Source organism: Heterocephalus glaber, unplaced genomic scaffold, assembly GCF_053883595.1.
Source record: "Heterocephalus glaber isolate CG9 unplaced genomic scaffold, H.glaber_assembly_v1.0 deba00001447, whole genome shotgun sequence".
NCBI classification, from domain to species: Eukaryota; Metazoa; Chordata; class Mammalia; order Rodentia; family Bathyergidae; genus Heterocephalus; species Heterocephalus glaber.
The window spans coordinates 7,857,549-7,874,940 of record NW_028258299.1 but is presented as its reverse complement, the minus strand read 5'-3'; the positions used below and the strand labels follow the sequence as shown (position 1 = coordinate 7,874,940).

At 39.7% G+C, this 17,392-nt stretch overlaps 1 protein-coding gene across 15 annotated transcripts in view; it reads right to left on the bottom strand.

Annotated features, from left to right (window-relative positions):
* The window catches only part of Vps13d (vacuolar protein sorting 13 homolog D), a 255,741-nt gene that overhangs the window by 119,813 nt on the left and 118,536 nt on the right, over window positions 1–17,392 (bottom strand). For all 15 annotated transcript variants that reach the window (XR_002389017.2, XM_004863532.4, XM_013065081.3 and 12 more), the window contains 7 exons: window positions 16,383–16,630; window positions 14,876–15,067; window positions 14,444–14,570; window positions 12,801–12,943; window positions 3,783–3,913; window positions 3,393–3,568; window positions 617–740 (listed from right to left, as the gene is read on the bottom strand). Coding sequence is in view for 14 of the 15 variants with exons in the window: in XM_004863532.4 (XP_004863589.2) it covers window positions 617–740; window positions 3,393–3,568; window positions 3,783–3,913; window positions 12,801–12,943; window positions 14,444–14,570; window positions 14,876–15,067; window positions 16,383–16,630 (1,141 nt within the window). In the remaining variant the exon portion in view is untranslated. The remainder of the gene's footprint in view (window positions 1–616; window positions 741–3,392; window positions 3,569–3,782; window positions 3,914–12,800; window positions 12,944–14,443; window positions 14,571–14,875; window positions 15,068–16,382; window positions 16,631–17,392) is intronic.

Below are 17,392 nucleotides of genomic sequence, written 5' to 3'. Positions count from 1 at the left end.
ATAATCACCAGCAAGGGAAATCACCTCACCTCCTCAGATCTTTCCAAATCCTCCCACAAAGTCCAAAAAGCCCACTAATGAAGGACATGGATGATAGCCTTCTGGATAGAGAGCTTTAAGGAGCTTTGCCAAAATACCAAGGGGGAGCAATTCTACTCATCCAATGCATCTTTTCTATCCCAGCCACCTGTGATTATACTCTGAATACAGAAGTGAAGAATTTTGGAATTTGGCTTTAGAAACTCACATACTGTAAGACATACCTGTTATTCACATATTCTAATGATTTCCATTTTGGCTTTACTTGGACGAGTTATACAAATGTTCACTGTAGCTAAGCAACACAACTGCCCATTCCCATTGACATTGGGCAGTTTGATGCCTTTCTCTGCCTATATGGAATGACTAACATGAGGCAGCACATCAAGCAAACACACTCGTTAAAATAACTGCGGAAACCAGCTTCTAGTGCTAAGGATTTCTAGGGTTGTGGTGCGATAGAGAGCCTATCTGTGTCCCTTCTTCAGACCATACTGCTCCATTATCTTACAGGCAGCAAACACCCCACCACCCCACAAATGAAGCAGCACAACTGGCTCTCGACTCCACCTGGTACCTTAGAAAAGTTGTCAATTCGGAAAGGAGGGGGTAACTGATCTGTGTCACTAAAAGAGATCCTATATGTAGCTCCTCGGAGAGTAATTTCCACTCGCAGGAAGAAGCATTTCCCCAGAGTATCCCTGCAGAACAAAGAAACAAGAGGCTTCGTTAAAAGGAGGAGAAGAATAGCAGCTTCTTTCTTCCTACACTGCTCATAATCGCAACACTGTGCAGGTATTATCCAGCACCACTGAGCCTATATCCCACTCTGGGTATTTCATCATACTGAAAATGCAGAAACTGACAGCACAGTTGGAAAATGGTGACTTTTTCTAATTCTCTCATCTCTTCAAGATTTATTAACTATGAGCGGGTGATTTAGCTCAGTGGTTTCACCGCCTGCTGCGCAAGCACAAGGACCCAAGTTCAATCCCTGGTACAAAAAAAAAAAAAAAAAAAGATTTAGTAACTAATATTTTTCTGTAAAGAAGAGTATGCACGTAATATATGTGTGCATGTGTGGGTATACACATTTGTATGTAGACTACCCCTAGAGGGAATGGAAAATGAATGCATCTTTACAGAGTATCAGTTAACAAATGAAGAAAAGAGAAAATTAGATCACCATTTTGCCACCACCAATGTAATAACTGATTTAGGTAAGAACTATCAAACATCCAGGGAAAGGTTTTTGGGAACCAGGATATTCAGTCTTAAGTGATTCCCCCAGTGGATTACTCTTCTTTACAAAATATGAAAAATAACTTTACAATAAAGAGCCCTGGTAGACACCACCTCAACCCAGTGACAATGGGGCCTACGTGCTGGAGGCCTCGTGATGTGATGCAATAGAAAACACACAGCATCCTATAGGCAGTACTCTTACCAAAAAGGCTTGACCCAAATCTACAGAGGAAACTATTGTCCACATGTACAACATGTGGACATAGGACATCCTACAAGAAACCACTAGAGTCTTCAAAAACGTCAATGTCAATAAAGACAAAAAGGGGAAAATGGGGCCACTGTAGATTAAAGTAGATGAGAGAGAGCACACATCAGCCAGATAAGATACGTGATCCTAGTCTGATCCCATATTGGAGAAAAGAGTTGCTCTAAGGCCATTTTAATCATTCAGTCAGTCTATGAAGACTATTAGGAAACATCATATCAATGTTAAATATCTTCAGTATGTAATAACAGAATTGTATTTATTTAGGAAAATATCCTTGGTTTTAGGTGGCCACTATCAAAAACACAGAAAATAAAAAAACAACAAAGGTTGGTGAGGCTATGGACAAACTGGGACCCTGGTGCACTGCTGATAAAAAAGTAAAATGCTACAATCACTATGAAAAAACAGCATGATAATTCCTCAAAAAACTAAAATTAGAATGATCATATAATGCAACAATTCTAATTCTAGGTCTATATCCAAAAGAACTGAAAGCAATTTTGAACATGTGCTTGTATACACATATTCTTCTCAGCATTAATCACAATAACCAAAGGTAAAAGCAACAAAATGTCCATTGGTAGATGAACAAAATGTGGTACAGACATACAATGGCATATTATTCAGCCTTAAAAAAGAAGGAAATCCTGGCACATGCTTCTGCATGGATGAACCATGAGGATGGGATGCTAAGTGAAATAAGCCAATCAGGAAAGACCAATGCTATATGATTCTATTTACACAAGGTAATTAAAGTAGTCAGATTTCCAGACATGAAGTAGAGTAGTGGTTTCGAGGTGCCAGAGACAAAAGGAATGGGGACCTATTGTTTAATGAGTATACAGTATCAGTTTTGCAAAAAGAAAAGATGTGAACAATGTGATACTGAAAAGCGAACCATATGCTTAAAAATGGTTAAGATGGTAAGTTTTATCTTGTCTGTGTTTGAATGCAATTATATATAATAACATACAAATCATATATTATAAATATTTATACACACACACACACACACACACACACACACACATATATATATATATATATATATTTTTTTTTTTTTTTAAAGCCAGGCACAGGAGATCCAGTTACTTGGGAGGCTGAGGCAGAAAGGAAGATCACTTGGGCCCAGGAATTTGAAGCCAAGCTGGGCAACATAGCAAGACCCTCCTATCTCAAAACAAAAACAAATGTTTAAGGGCAACTTAACAAGACCTTGTTCCCAAATTTTAAAAAAGACTAGAGATTAGCTCTGTTCAAAGGCCCTGAGTTCAATTTCAGCAGTACCACGAAATAAAAAGCATTTGATAGCACTGTGCTTGCCTCATAAGCACAAGGTCCTGAGTTCGATCCCTGGTACCCCCCACCACCCCGAAAAAGCATTTGATAAAAGCAGAAAAAAAGATGATGTCACCCTGGACTAGTTGAGGCTATATTTTGGTTGATTTTTTTAAGGAAGGCCTGAGGGTCACTGGGTTGGTCTTAGGAGGCCAGATTTACTGGAACAGCGCTGAATGAGAGAAGAGCATAACAATGTGTAAGACTAGACAAAGACCTCTATAATCAGTGTCACCACCTAAATATAGAAAGAATTTTCAGAACCGCAGCCAATTGTTATATAAGCTCAGTGTTACCCCTTGGACTCAGCCTCTCAGACCACAGCATTTCGCACAATGGTTAAAACTGCCAAGAGCCTCTTTCACTTTTTCCATCAAAACACTCACTCAGAACTTCATGTGAGCCAGCAATCTTTGCAAGAGCACTGAGGGTTTGCTGTTTATATTACTGCACCTCAAACATGGCTCCTTTCTGTCTATATTTAGAGCCTCAAGCTTACCTCATATTGATATGGAAGGAATTATTCTTGTTGACTTCAAAGCCTCCAGACCAAATGCAATTGGGAACATCCATCAATCTGACACACAATAGCTGATCATAGTCATTGCGAGGCCAGTGGAACACCACGCTGGAGCCAGGAAGGGTAGAAATGTAACCTTCAGGATTGGCTGCTCCCTAAAACACAGGACCATTGGCTTTAGTAAGCAAGGCAGTTCAATTATGTATTTTACTCAGTAATATGCAAATGTTTACTGCGTACCTACTCTGAGTCTTACTCTCCCAGGACCTGTTCAACTTTCTCACTTAACAGCCTTCGTGGGAGAGAAGCCATGACATTATAATTTACTGTGCTTTTAAATACATTACTCTTTAAAAGCAAACTCCTTACCTGTCCCCTGGCAAATTCCCTTTGTGCGAATGCGAGCTTGTGAGATGATTTATTGTCTAAGAGGTAACGGGGGGCAAAGATGACCATACAGGTGTCAATATAGCGACCTCTGCCTTTCTTGACATCAATACCTACAAATAACAACAATAATTTATTTCCATGAATTAATTAGAAGAGAGCAAATTCTTGAACTGACAAAAAAACAAAAGACTTCACAATTACTTAGTTTCTCTGAGAAAACAGTTATATCACCCAGAAAGGATATCAAGCCTTTCAAGAATAGCAACTGCACACACAGTTTTATTCTTTTTTTTTTTTTTTTTTTGGTACCAGGGATCGAACTCGGGTCCTTGCCCTTGCATAGCAGGCGTCGAAACCACTGAGCTAAATCCCCAGCCCCACAGTTTTATTCTTTAATCCTATTGAAGGCCAGGGATTTAGCTCAGCGGTTCTGCCGCCCGCCCTGCAAGTGCAAGGACCCAAGTTCGATCCCCGGTGCCCAAAAAAAAAAAAAATTCCCACTGAAGTCTCAAAAACTCTCAGGGGCAGTATCGATATCCCCATAATTCTGGTTTCTCCACAAAGGGTATACCTCTGTAACAGTACCTGCACACAGCTTTGGTCATGCACACCTTGGGTTTCCACTTACGACACTAACTACCATGAAAGCTTCAACCGACACCTTTTTGCTTACACCGAGGACATAAAACTTCATCCTAGAGAACTTGCTTCCTTCACAGGATATAGTGGAAATTTCAGGGTACTCAGCTGGATTTTGTACTGCCTCAATCCAATCAACTCTTCTCTAGTATTAGAATCCAATTTGAACATATTCCTAAATATTATAGAATTTTTTAATTCATAAAATAGGTTTTCAGCACCTACTATGTACTGCAAAAAAATACTGAAACAGAAGAAAATTTCAAAGTAACAAGCTGAAATTAAGAAAAGTGAACTAATACTGAATTATATTTAAAAATCTGTTAACTGATTCTAAAATTACAAAACTCAGAAAGACAAAGAATTCATTCAACCAGACAATAAATATAGCAACTCTTGTGTAGCTGAGCTCTAGCTACACACCAAAAAATATTTAGAGTAGAAATAATAAAAATAACAATAGTAGGGCCAGGGATTTAGCTCAGTGGTTCTGCCGCCTGCCTCGCAAGTGCAAGGACCCGAGTTCAATCCCCGGTACCAAAAAAAACTAATAATAACAATAGTAACATTTACTGAACTCCTCATACATGCCAGGTCCTGTACCGAAGACTATAAACGTAATCCTTGTAACAGATATTTTAATTTCTTCCATTTTACAGATGAGGAAACTAAGGCATCGAAAGCTAAGTGACTTGCCCTAGGTCACACAGCTAGTGGACGGCGGCGCTGGGATTCAAATCCAGACATCCTGCCTCTGGAGCCCGCACACCACGTGGCTTGCTTATATTGTGATGGGACACATTTAAGGATTCAACTCAGCAGACAATAAGCATGGAGACAGCCGTAAATATGGAAGATTCTGCCGTCTAATATGACAATCAGGTACCCTAGGTTTTCCATCATAATCCCAATTACAAATATCCCAATCTGTTAATGATTTTAGTTGTTAATAATATACCTGCACTGGCTTGAAAATTCTGGTGTTCCTTTAATAGAAGCCTTGAAAACACCTTAAAGATTGACGAGATCTCAAGAACAACAACCTAAGAAACAACAGCACGTAGTACTGGGACAGGGAGGACACTTTTTACCTTTCTTTCTGTGATAGAGCTTGCCCAAAACCAAGCTATGAGATAGCTTGATCAGTTAGCTGATCTCAAGTAATACAAAGTCTCCCTACAAAAGACGCACAGAGTCCAGCATACCCTACAATGGTACAGACTATCAATTTTCAGAAAAAGATGGGCTTTTTGTCTTCCTTCTCATCTTAGATTGCCCTGGCAGACCACAATAAATCAAGAACTACAAAGATCAAACTGCAAAAAATCCTTCTTTTACAGGTATATGTGAGGATACCTGACCAGAACCCCCTGGCTTTTCAGTTTGGGATTGTGCTTTAAAAGTTCCTGACAGATGGCTACTTATCTAATTCTTCAAAATGTTCAAGTAAGCGATTCCCCAAATTCCTTTGACAATACTTGCCCAAATTTTGTATATCTTAAACAATATAAAGCCCTAACTTAGCCCACCCTTATACTCCTTCCCTTGGTGAGAGCACAAAACTTCAAACTGCAATGTTGTCCCTAAAAACATACACTATGAGTTTCAATTAATGTGCTTAGTACAGAAGTTTCTACATGCAATCACTTAGCCCTTCAGATTGGTCTGCTCAATTTGTTTCTCTGTAAGAATTCTTGGTACCAGCTGTTCTAAAAGGAACAAGCTCCATTCTCCTCCTCCTCCTCCTCTCAAAATTTGTGCCAGCTAAAGACTCCAGCCAACTATGTAGCTTGCTTTGCAGAACATAGCAGGGGCCAGCTACCCCAGCAGGAAGCCAAACCCAGCGTGAGGCGGCATTTTCCTATTCAGAGGGTGGAGCAAACAAATGTGAGGAAAAAGTATCTTTAGCTGGAGGATCAAATAAAGTTTATATTTTCAGAAAATCTTAATGTTAACTGTAAGGAGACAGCTCACATATCAAGAGAACATAAATACAAACCCATGTTTTAAAAAATCTGAAAAGGAAACTATGCTCAAAAGACTCTTTTACTAAGAAATCATAGACCACTTAAACATATCCTAACTCTGCATTGGATTCTGAGCAAAAATGTAAATGTTACCACCTCAGTTCTTCCTCCTATAACATGGTTCTTTTATGTTTGCAATGTGTAACTCAGCATTGACAAGCCAAATGTGGCTATTTAATGGGGGGGCGGGGTGCAGGGGGATGAGACAGGGTGTCACTGTGTAGCTCAGCCTGGCCTTGAACTCACAGCGATCCTCCTGCCTCAGCAGGCAGGCACTACCACACCTAGTGTGGCTACTTAAAGTAAAATTAATTAAAATTGAATAGGCAGTACCGAGGTCCCAAGTTGCGCGGAACACGCAGAATCAGCCCGCACCCCTGCAACAATCCACTGGACCCCCACCCCCACTCCTCTGTACAGCCACCTGGTTCCACACTACAAAGACGCAGAGGACACCAGCCAGACCACGGTACTGAGTCCTGCTGCTCCTGGCCCAAAGGTAGGAGCTTCTGAGCCGCTGTCCCACTGCTCCAGGTCCAGAGGAAGGGGCTTCCCAGCCACCATCCCTCCCGCTGCTCCCGGCACAGAGGATAGGGCTTTTGGGCCACCTTCTGTCCGGCTGCTTGTGGCCCAGAGGTAGGGGCTTCCGGGCCACCATCCCTACCACCGCTCCCAGCCCAGAGGTAGGGGCTGCTGAGCCGCCATCCCACTGCTCCTGAACCAGAGGAAGGGGCTTCCCGGCCTCCATCCCTCCCGCTGCTCCCAGCCCACAGGAAAAGGCTTTCAGGCCACCATCTCTACTGCTGCTCCCAGCCCCTGTCCCACCTCTACCAGCTCAGAGGAGATAATCCGTGCAGGCGCTAACAGCCCCCACCCCAGTCAAAATGAGAAAACACGTAAATAAGTCTCAAAACCAGACTTCCAGATCACCTACACCAACCCCAAAGGGAAATGAGATGGAACACTCTGATACTCAAACACCTGGACCCACTGAACTGGCAACAAAAGGGGATCTGGAAAAAATGAAATCAGAAATAATTTCTCAGATAACAGGAGAAATTGTGCCCCTAGTGCAAGACATGATTAATAAATCTAGAGAAGAGCTGAGGAACATGATGGAATCCCAACATAGGAAACAAATGGAATCCATAAAACAGATGCAAATAGATTTCCAGGACATGAAAAACTCCAGTGAAAGTCCGCACAGCAGAATGAGCCAATGTGAGGAGAGAATTTCAGATATACAAGATAAGATTGCAATTAGTGAGGAGGAAAAGAAAAATTGCTTTAAAATTGTAAGGGAACACAAGAAATCAATCCAGCAGCCGCTAGACGATGCAAAGAAGAATAACATAAGACTGATTGAGTCAATGAAGAAACAGGAGAGAGTGCAGATAATATAAAAAAACTGTTCACAGAAGTGATGGCAGAAAACTTCCCAAGCAGGGGAAAAGAACTTGACATACAGATAAGTGAGGCATATAGGACTCCAAATAGCCTTGATGAAAAAAAATCTACACATAGGCATATAATTGCTAAGATTCCAGAAACTCAACAGAAGAACAAAGTTCTACAAGCAGTTAGAGAAAAGAAACAAATTACATACAAAGGAAAGCCCATCAGAATCACAGCAGACTTCTCAACACAAACCATCAAGGCAAGAAGAGCTTGGAGTGACATATTCCAAGCCCTAAAAGAAAACAGCCTCCAACCCAGACTGATATACCCTGCAAAACTATCTTTCAAAATGGATGGAGAAATAAGATACTTTCATGACAAAGAGCACCTTAGGAACTTCGTGAATAACAAACCAGCACTCCAAAGAATTTTACACAATATCCTAGGAACAGACATTGAGGATCACAACCCCAGGAAGAAAAGCAGAATGAACCCATCTGGCATGACAAGAAATTAAATGTAAAGGGGGAGAACCCAACAAAAAGAAAAAGTCATGGCAATGACAAGTCAATACGTTTCAGTTATAACCATCAATGTCAATGGTCTCAATTCACCAACCAAAAGAAATAGACTGGCAGAATGGGTCAAGAAGCAAAATCCAACAATATGCTGCATACAAGAAACACACTTCATTCAAAAGGAAACTCACAGACTGAAAGTTAAAGGGTGGAAAAGAATACTGCATGCGACAGGAACCCGAAAAAAAGCAGGAGTAGCTATCCTCTTTGCAGATCAAGTAGATTTCAAACCAACACTGATTAAGAGAGACGAAGAAGGACACTACATCCCTGTAAAGGGAACAATCCAAGAGGAAGAGACGACAATCATAAATATCCATGCACCAAACATTAGTGTGCCCAACTATAAAACAAATACTAACAGACATGAAAAGTCATATATGCACTAATACAATTGTAGTGGGGGACCTCAACACCCCACTGTCACAAATAGATAGATCAACTAGACAAAGAATAAGTAATGAAACACTAGAACTCAATCGAACTCTTGAACAAATGAACTTAACAGATGTTTACGGAGTCTTCCACCCCACAAAATCAGAATACACATTCTTCTCAGCTGCACATGGGTCATTCTCAAAAATAGATTTCCAGGAGACTAAAAACTCCATCGAAAGTCTGCACAGCAGAATGAACCAATGTGAGAATAGAATTTCACATATAGAAGATAAGATTGCAATTAGTGAGGAGGAAAAGAAAAATTGCTTTAAAATTGTAAGGGAACACAAGAAATCAATCCAGCAGCTACTAAACGATGCAAAGAATAACATAAGACTGATTGGAGTCAATAAAGAAACAGGAGAGAGTGCAGATAACATAAAAAAAACTGTTCACAGAAGTGATGACAGAAAACTTCCCAAGCAGGGGAAAAGTACTTGACATACATATAAGTGAGGCATATAGGACTCCAGCTAGCCTTAATCAAAAAAAAAAAAAATCTACATATAGGCATATAATAGTTAGGATTCCAGAAATCCAACAGAAGAACAAAATTCTACAAGCAGTGAGAGAAAAGAAACAAATCACATACAAAGGAAAGCCCATCAGAATCACAGCAGACTTCTCAGTGCAAACTCTCAAGGCAAGAAGAGCTTGGAGTGATGTATTTCAAGCCCTAAAGGAAAACAGCCTCCAAACCAGATTGATGTACCCTGCAAAACTATTTTTCAAAATTGATGGAGAAATAAGATACTTTCATGATAAAGAGCACCTCAGGAACTTCATGAATACCAAACCAGCACTCCAAAAAATTTTAGACAATATTCTAGGAAAAGACAATGAGGATCACAATTCCAGGAAGCCCAGCAGAATGAATCCATTGAGTGTGACAAATTAAACGCAAAGGGGGAGAATCCAACAAAAAGAAAAAGTCATGACAAGGCTTTTAAAACTTTTAACTTCATCTCCCTAATGAGTGCATAATTCAATCTTGTTATTGTACTGATTAATATTTTTCTGATTCTAGAGTTGCACACCTTTCCTTGTGCTGTACTGGCTATTTATCATCTTCTTATGACTACTTTTTATTGGGTTGTCTATTAATGAGCTGTAAGAGTTCTTTATATATTCTGGTCATAGGTTATATGTAGTTAAATATGGTCTGTTTAAGGGCTACTTTTCGTTTTAATGATGTCATTTAAAGTTCTAAATTTTGATGGAATCTCATTTATCAATTTTTTTCTTTTATACATCAGGTTTTTTGTATCCTAGGTAGTTCTTGCCTACCCTAAATTCATAAACATTTTCCCTTATAATTCCTTCTTAAAGTTTTATACTTTTAGGCTTTCATATTTAGGTTCATAGATCCCTTCAAGTTATTTTTATGTATGGAAATAAAGGGTTGAGGTTAATTTTTTATATACAGATACCAGGTGTTCTAGTGCCATTTGCTGAAAACACTTATCTTTTCCTCAGTTCTTGAATTGAGTTTATATTCTATAAAATGCTAATGTTAAATGATCTTTCAAAACTCAGTGGACCATATATGTGTGGTTCAATTTCTAGATTCTCTGTTTTATTCAAATGATCTATATGTCTTTCCTTACACCAACACTGCCTTGATTACTGTAGCTTTAGAAGAAGTCTTAAAATTAGGTACTAAACGTCTTCCAACACTGTTTTTGTTTTTGTTTTTGGCTTTTCTAGGTCCTTTGTTCTCCTACATAACTTTTAAATTTCAATATCCAATTCTTCGTTTATAGCAAGTACACACAGACCTGAATTTTTATATATACCTTGTGTTTTCTAATCCTGCTAAATTCAAGTACAAGTTCTAGGGGCTCCTAGAGATTTCTTAGTATTTTCTCTGTAGATGATCATTTCATCTACATATAAAGATTTTGCTTCTGCCATGCCAATCCTATCCTAGTTGTGTCATTTTATTGTCAGACTATTTTGGTGGGGACTAGGTTTCAAAGTTTAATGGACAGATAAAGAGTAAGCATATCTGCCCTTGTTCCCCACCTTAAGGAGAAAGCATTGTATCTTCTCCATTTATATAAGGCATTCTCGCTGGAAGTATGGAGTACATGTCTTTAATCTGTTGAGAAGTTTCTGTTGTACTTCTAGTCTCCCGATAGCTTTTACCATGAACAGCTGTAGAATTTAGTCCAATACTTTTTCTCCAACTAGTGACAGGATCATATGGCTTTTTCCTTTCCTCTGTTTAAATGATGACTTTTAGGGGTGGATCTTCTGATGCTGAACCAACACTGCCATCCCTATAACAAAATCACTTTCTACATCCGGGCAGATCTGACTTCTAATAGTTTGTTTTGTTACACAAATTTCTATCTATGTTCATACTTTTTTCTTCTATTATCTTTATCCAGTTTTAGGATTAGCACAATGTTGAGTTCCTAAAATGAGGGGAGAAGTGTTCCTTCTTTTTTCTGCTTTAATTGTTTGATATAATTTATCAGTTAAAATGTTTATGAGCCTGCTGTTGTCATATAGGTGAGTTTTTAAGCTAGGAATATACTTTCTTTAATAGGTGCTATTCAAATTTTATATTTCCTCCAGAGTTAGTTTCATTAATTTGTCTTCCAAGGTACTTCTTAGAAGTTGTCAAATTTATTTCAAAACAGATTTTTGAAATATGCTTTCTATATCTTTTTAAATTCTGTAAAATCTGTGATAATGTCTCCTAGGTCTTGATATTTTAATTTAAAAAATGTATAATTGATATTGTGTAATAGGAAGCAAAGATCTAAAGGAGCAGGGGAAGTGGGAGAGGTAAGGGAAAGGAAAGAAGAGAAAAATATGAGAAAAGGAAAAAAATGGAAACAAAATCTTTGCAAATAGGGAAGGGTGGAGGGGGTGAAGGGAGGCCAGGGGAAGGGGAAAAAAAAATAAGAATCAAGATACTCATATAATGGTACAAGATCCCAATGATGCATGTAAATGTATTTTATACCTAAAATGTACCAATAAATTTAATGGGGAAAAAAAAATTGAATAAATTGAAAAGTTCCATTTCCACAGTTATACTTGTTATGTTTCTCAGGAAAGTGCCCTCGATTTCTCAGTAGCCACATGTGGCTAGTGGCTCCTGTATTAGTGCAAAATATAGCATGTCAGAGGTTCTACATGACACAGCAGTTCTAGATGGTACAGTATTCCAACACTCCAGACTCACCATGCCTTTGAGGTCCCTGAAAACTATATACTACAAGAAAGGGGCACTGCTGATATTTTAAACCTGAGGCCTATTTAGATCAAATTGATCTAACCCTTCAGGAATCCTTCAAGTGCTCTCAAGTGGCCTTTGAAGCATATGGATACAGTATCCTCCCCTGCCCTTCCCACCTCCACAAGCTAAGTGAGCTGGGGGCTTCTAATGACAACCATCAAGTGCATTTTATTTCCTGCCTCAAATTTGCAGCCCCCCCATCTTAATGCTACTTTTAACCCAGACGTCCCCTTCACATCTGGCCAAATCACTTAACCTCTCCGCTTTAGTTTCAGAGAGAACAATGCTCTTACCCTTTTAGGGCCTGTAGATTTTAATGAATGCGTGGGAATACTTGGAGAATGAAAAACCATTCTAAGTGTTCCCATTATTCCCTTGAAAAACAAGGAGTCAAGCCAAACCAATACTTTCCTGACACAGGTGAGCCTGAAATTGAACAGCGACACAGAGCTCACACACAGTGTTTAGGTGGCTCCTCAGATCCCCAGGAGAATAGATCTACGTTGATATCAATCTAGCATTCAGAGAACAGATATCTGACCCACTGTCAAATGAGAAAAGCAGTGCTTGTAGCCAGGCCAGACTACAGGGCCGGCTTATTCCTCCCAGCCTGAGGCCATAGGCCAATGGTTCTGATCCTCCCATTGTCCCAAATGAAACCCACCAATGTTATAGATCAGCCCTGGGCGGTTTCCTTGCTGGATGACTTTCAAAGCTCGGACACCACTACCGCCATCCAGGGAGAAGCCCTGACACCAGCCTGGCATGCCTTCCGGATGAATCCCCCTTCCGACTCTCATCGTGCAGCTGTGGGGCAGAAGAGCAGAGATGTACACATTCATCCACAAGAAAGTCTTATCTACCTGTTCTAATCAGGACGCACTCATGTGGTCAACACCCATTCAGATCTCTATTACTGACATTCACCCTCCGTCTCGTGTGACTCCCAAGCACAGTGAGAAAATTAATCAGTGGTCAAAACACTCCCTTTGAGGTAGCCGCAATACAACTGTGCATGAAATGTACTGATGTCTCCCCATTAAACACTTTAGAACACTAGGGTTCTATGAGTACAATACATGAGGAAATGCTACAATTTCTACTATTCCTCTAAAAAAAAAAAAAAAGCCTGACAAAAGTATGTAAGGAAATAGAGCTACAGTGCATTACTTCTAAGGACTATCACACTGGCAAAGCACTGTGTAGTTGGCACAAACTATGAAACCAACTCCTGAATGTGTGCTCCAGCTCTATCACTAGCGAGCAATGTACCCTGGGGCAGGTAACTCTCGCTCTGAGCCTCAGTTTCCTCATCTTAAAATATAACACTATTTCCTGCTCTCCCTAAGCCACTGAAATGCTGAGGAGAATTCAATGAGATGGTAAACATGGAAACATTTTGGGAACTGGAAATTCCATGGATAAGATAAAACTCTCTGACAAATGTGAAGTCTTAGACCTCAAACTGTCAAAATCCTTTCAGGAACAGAATGAGACTGGGCTTGCTGAACGTGTCAAGTTGCTGGCTGTACCTGCTACAATAGCCAGAACTCTAATTGACTCCAAAACTAATCTAGCGTCCAGCCCTCCCTGGTAAACACATCTGTATGCACTGACGCGTAGCACTCTGGACACCCTCCTGTGAAGCTTTCAGTAAAATTCTACAGATAACAGTGCATGGCATGTTAGCAGTACAAAATACACCCATTTGTCTTTGGATTAGGGGTATAAATTAAAAGACTCTTAAAAAAGCAGAATGTCAAAACCAAAAACAAAGTAAATTTGTGTTCCTACCATACATTAAAAAGACATGTCATCTAATCCTCACAATTCTTCTTTTTCCCTGCGATGAAACACACAATGGCACAGTTTGGATTTGAAACCCTTTTACAAACAGCCCCAGCTGGATTAGCAGGCTGAAGGCTTTACCCAAAGGCCAGTCTGCCTCCTCTCTCATACCAGCCCCTCTGCCAGTACTAAACGTTCCCAGGGGAAGGTAAACTATAGAGCAGAAATGGGGAATGTGTAGGTTTCTCTCCACTGGCAGTTCTGAATAGGAGAACTACTTCAATACACGTAAAATAAAACTAGTTTTCATTATAAACCAACAAATGGTTTATTTTTAGTATCAAGTAACACAGAAATTATATCCAAAAAAAATCCCATTAGGTCATGGTTCTAGTTCTCTGCCAAGTTGGGATTGTTATCTACAGTATATTTCTACTTACACAGATATATTATAGCCTTTGCTAATTTCTCCCCTTGCTTAGAAGCTTATTTCCCCTTCCCATAAATAACCGTACTCACAGGTTTGGCTGCTCTTTGTCAGCATAGCAGAATAAGAGAGGGCTCAGGCTCCGGGCCAACTCGTGCTCCTCAAACTGGCCAGCAGCATCTGTCTTTGCATTGTCCTGTCTGAAGATCAGTGGTAACCCTTTAGGAAGGAGGGGAAAAGTTTATATCAATCCCACGCAGTCTACCCCGTGAAAGATGCAAATAACAAATGGGAAAAAAAAATCATCAAGGGGAAAAACAGTGAAAACTGAGTTTATTTAGTGGGCTCAGTCCATCATCTAAAAGGACAGTTTTGACTATGATTAAGCAGGTATTACAGAAGGAGAGTTTTAGCAACTTAGACTGTGAAGTAATCTATTTGCACCGGCTTCACTTAGCTGAGCAAATACATCCAAATTCCCATGGCTGACGGCAAAGACCTCCTCAGACAGCCTCTTTGCATACCTGTTTTGTTAATGAGCCAATAAGGGGCGGAAATGAAGATCTTTAAGGATCCTTCTGCTCGGCACACAATTCGGATTGTGAGGTTTAGCTGTCGCCGGTTGACATCATAGAGTCGCATTCTCACCATATAGTTCTGGGTCCCAGGTGGAATAAGCAATTCTTTACAGAGGGGAAAGTTCTCCAGCGACACGCCTAGAGAAGGTACAAGCTATTGTCTTTCTGGATCCTCACTTGAATTTGCCAAAATAAAAGACAATAAAACTAAATTGGATTTCTTTTGGAAAAATCATTAAGGATCCAGTGGGTAAAAATCTCAAAGGCCATTTTTTTCTCTAGGTGGGATGACCATAACCATGAAGCAAATTTTAGAAGGAATTAGAGATACCATATAATGAGGATTAGAGTTCCAAGGAGCTACCAATAATATTGGTTACGATTATCAGGAGTTTGCTATACATCAGGTCCTGTGTTCAATGCCTGAAACATACGAAAGCCAGTAGAGGATTCTTAGCCAAACTGCCTGGCTTCAAATCCCCAGCCTGGCTTTATTATCTGCGTAATGTGGAAAGACCTATCTGATGAAAAGTGATGATTCGGGTAAAGCATGGCACTGAGGACCAGGAGCACCGGGTGAGAGGTAAGGGGCTCAGGAAGTACCTGAAGAAATTCATTTAACAACTACTTAAAGGCAAAAGACATACTTTCTTTAACATGAGTACCACTGCACTGTTATTCTTTTCTAAATTAAGCCCAGGGGTTGATACAGTCACTGAAGTACACTCCTGTCACTATGGACACACTGCTTAAGTTCCATGAGTCTCAACTTCCTCCAATGTCAAACAGAGGTAACACCTGTCTCAACCTGAAACACGTGTCTGTGAAGACCAAGGTGATAATATGGGGAAAGCACTTACACAAGTGTAAAAAGATAAATACCTTTGTTGTTGTTACTTCAACATGTCTATGGCAGTCGTAAGGCAACACTGCTTTACCCCTTTAAGTGCTGCAAATGAGATGATTCCCTATTTTGACTTTGTTCACCTTATAACTAAAACTTACTTGTTGCATTAAACATTCTAACCTCCATTTCTTCAGTAAAATGGGACAACTAACTAACTATTGCTCAAAGGATCATGTGTGTGAAAGAGCCAGCTTATGTCTGAATACAGAAATGTTTAGCAAGTGTTTGGCCCTTCCCTGAAAAGAGACAAATGACTTTGCTCATTTTACAGCCAGAAAAAAGCATGGTTGCAAAAGATGGAATGAATTCCTACAAACATATATTAAGTGAGCAATATAAGAGAAAGGGTTCTGCTGAGTGCTTCCTTTGTAAATCTTTTGGGTTATTCAGGTTTCTTCTTTTCAACTCATAACTGCATCAAGGGGCTTACAAGCTGTCACAGGTGCCACAATTTCTCCAAGATTTGTATGTTTACCAAAGAGTCACAAACTAGTCATTGATATTTTCATAGGATTATTACAAACGATCCCGTGGTACCAGCCTTACCTAGTTCAATGTTCTGGGATGTATCAGCTGTGTGGAGGGCTGTCTCCTTGCCAGGCTTCAGGGTCCCGTTAATTGGCATTCCTTTCACATAAAAATCAAGTTCACAAGGCAGCAAGTTGCAGATCACCACAGTTGGCAGGAGATATATGGTATGCCCAGGCTGTCTAAAAATCTGTTTTGCACTATCAGAGAATATGTTTGAGGGCATATAATCTGGATAGTTCTCTTTCTTTATAGCCACACAAAACCTATAAAGACAAAATGGTATGAAAATTATCAACCTGCATGAAAAACTTGAAGTTTTTCTCCTTAGCTGAATAACATTAAAATGCTTCAATACATCAGTAAGATATTTGCATTTAGTCAAATACAGCTATTGAGATGTAATACACAATAAAATTGCATGATTTTAAATGTTCAGCATGATGAGTTTGGGCAATTATTTACACCTTTATAACCACCACTCAAAAACAAGCTGCAGGGCCGGGGATTTAGCTCAGTGGTTCTGTCGCCTGCCTTGAAAGCTCAAGGTCCCGAGTTCTATCCCCAGTACCGAAAAGAAAAAACAAGTTGCAAAGTATGTCTCTCTCCAGAAGGCCCCTCATGTCCTCTTCCTGTCAATCAAGTAATCATTTCCTAGTATTTATCACAGATTAGTTGTGTCTGTCCTCGAACCACATATAAATGGATCATACAGTGTGTATTACTCTGTCTTTTTTCATTTGATGTGAAGCTTCAACAAGATGCAGCCATGTTGCTGTATGCATTATATCTGATTCTCTTTCACTGCCTAGTAGTATGCCATGGAGTGAATTATTATTTACTCATTAGCTTGTTGATATCCAGCAGTGTTGTTTCTAGTTGAAGAATACATAAAACTTCTTGTAGACTTTTTTTGTGAACATATACTTTCATTTCATTTTAGGTAAAAACCTTCTAATGGACTTGCTGGTCCTTTGCTTTTGTAAGAAATTTCCAAATGTTTCTCCAAACTGGTTGTACAGTTTTAC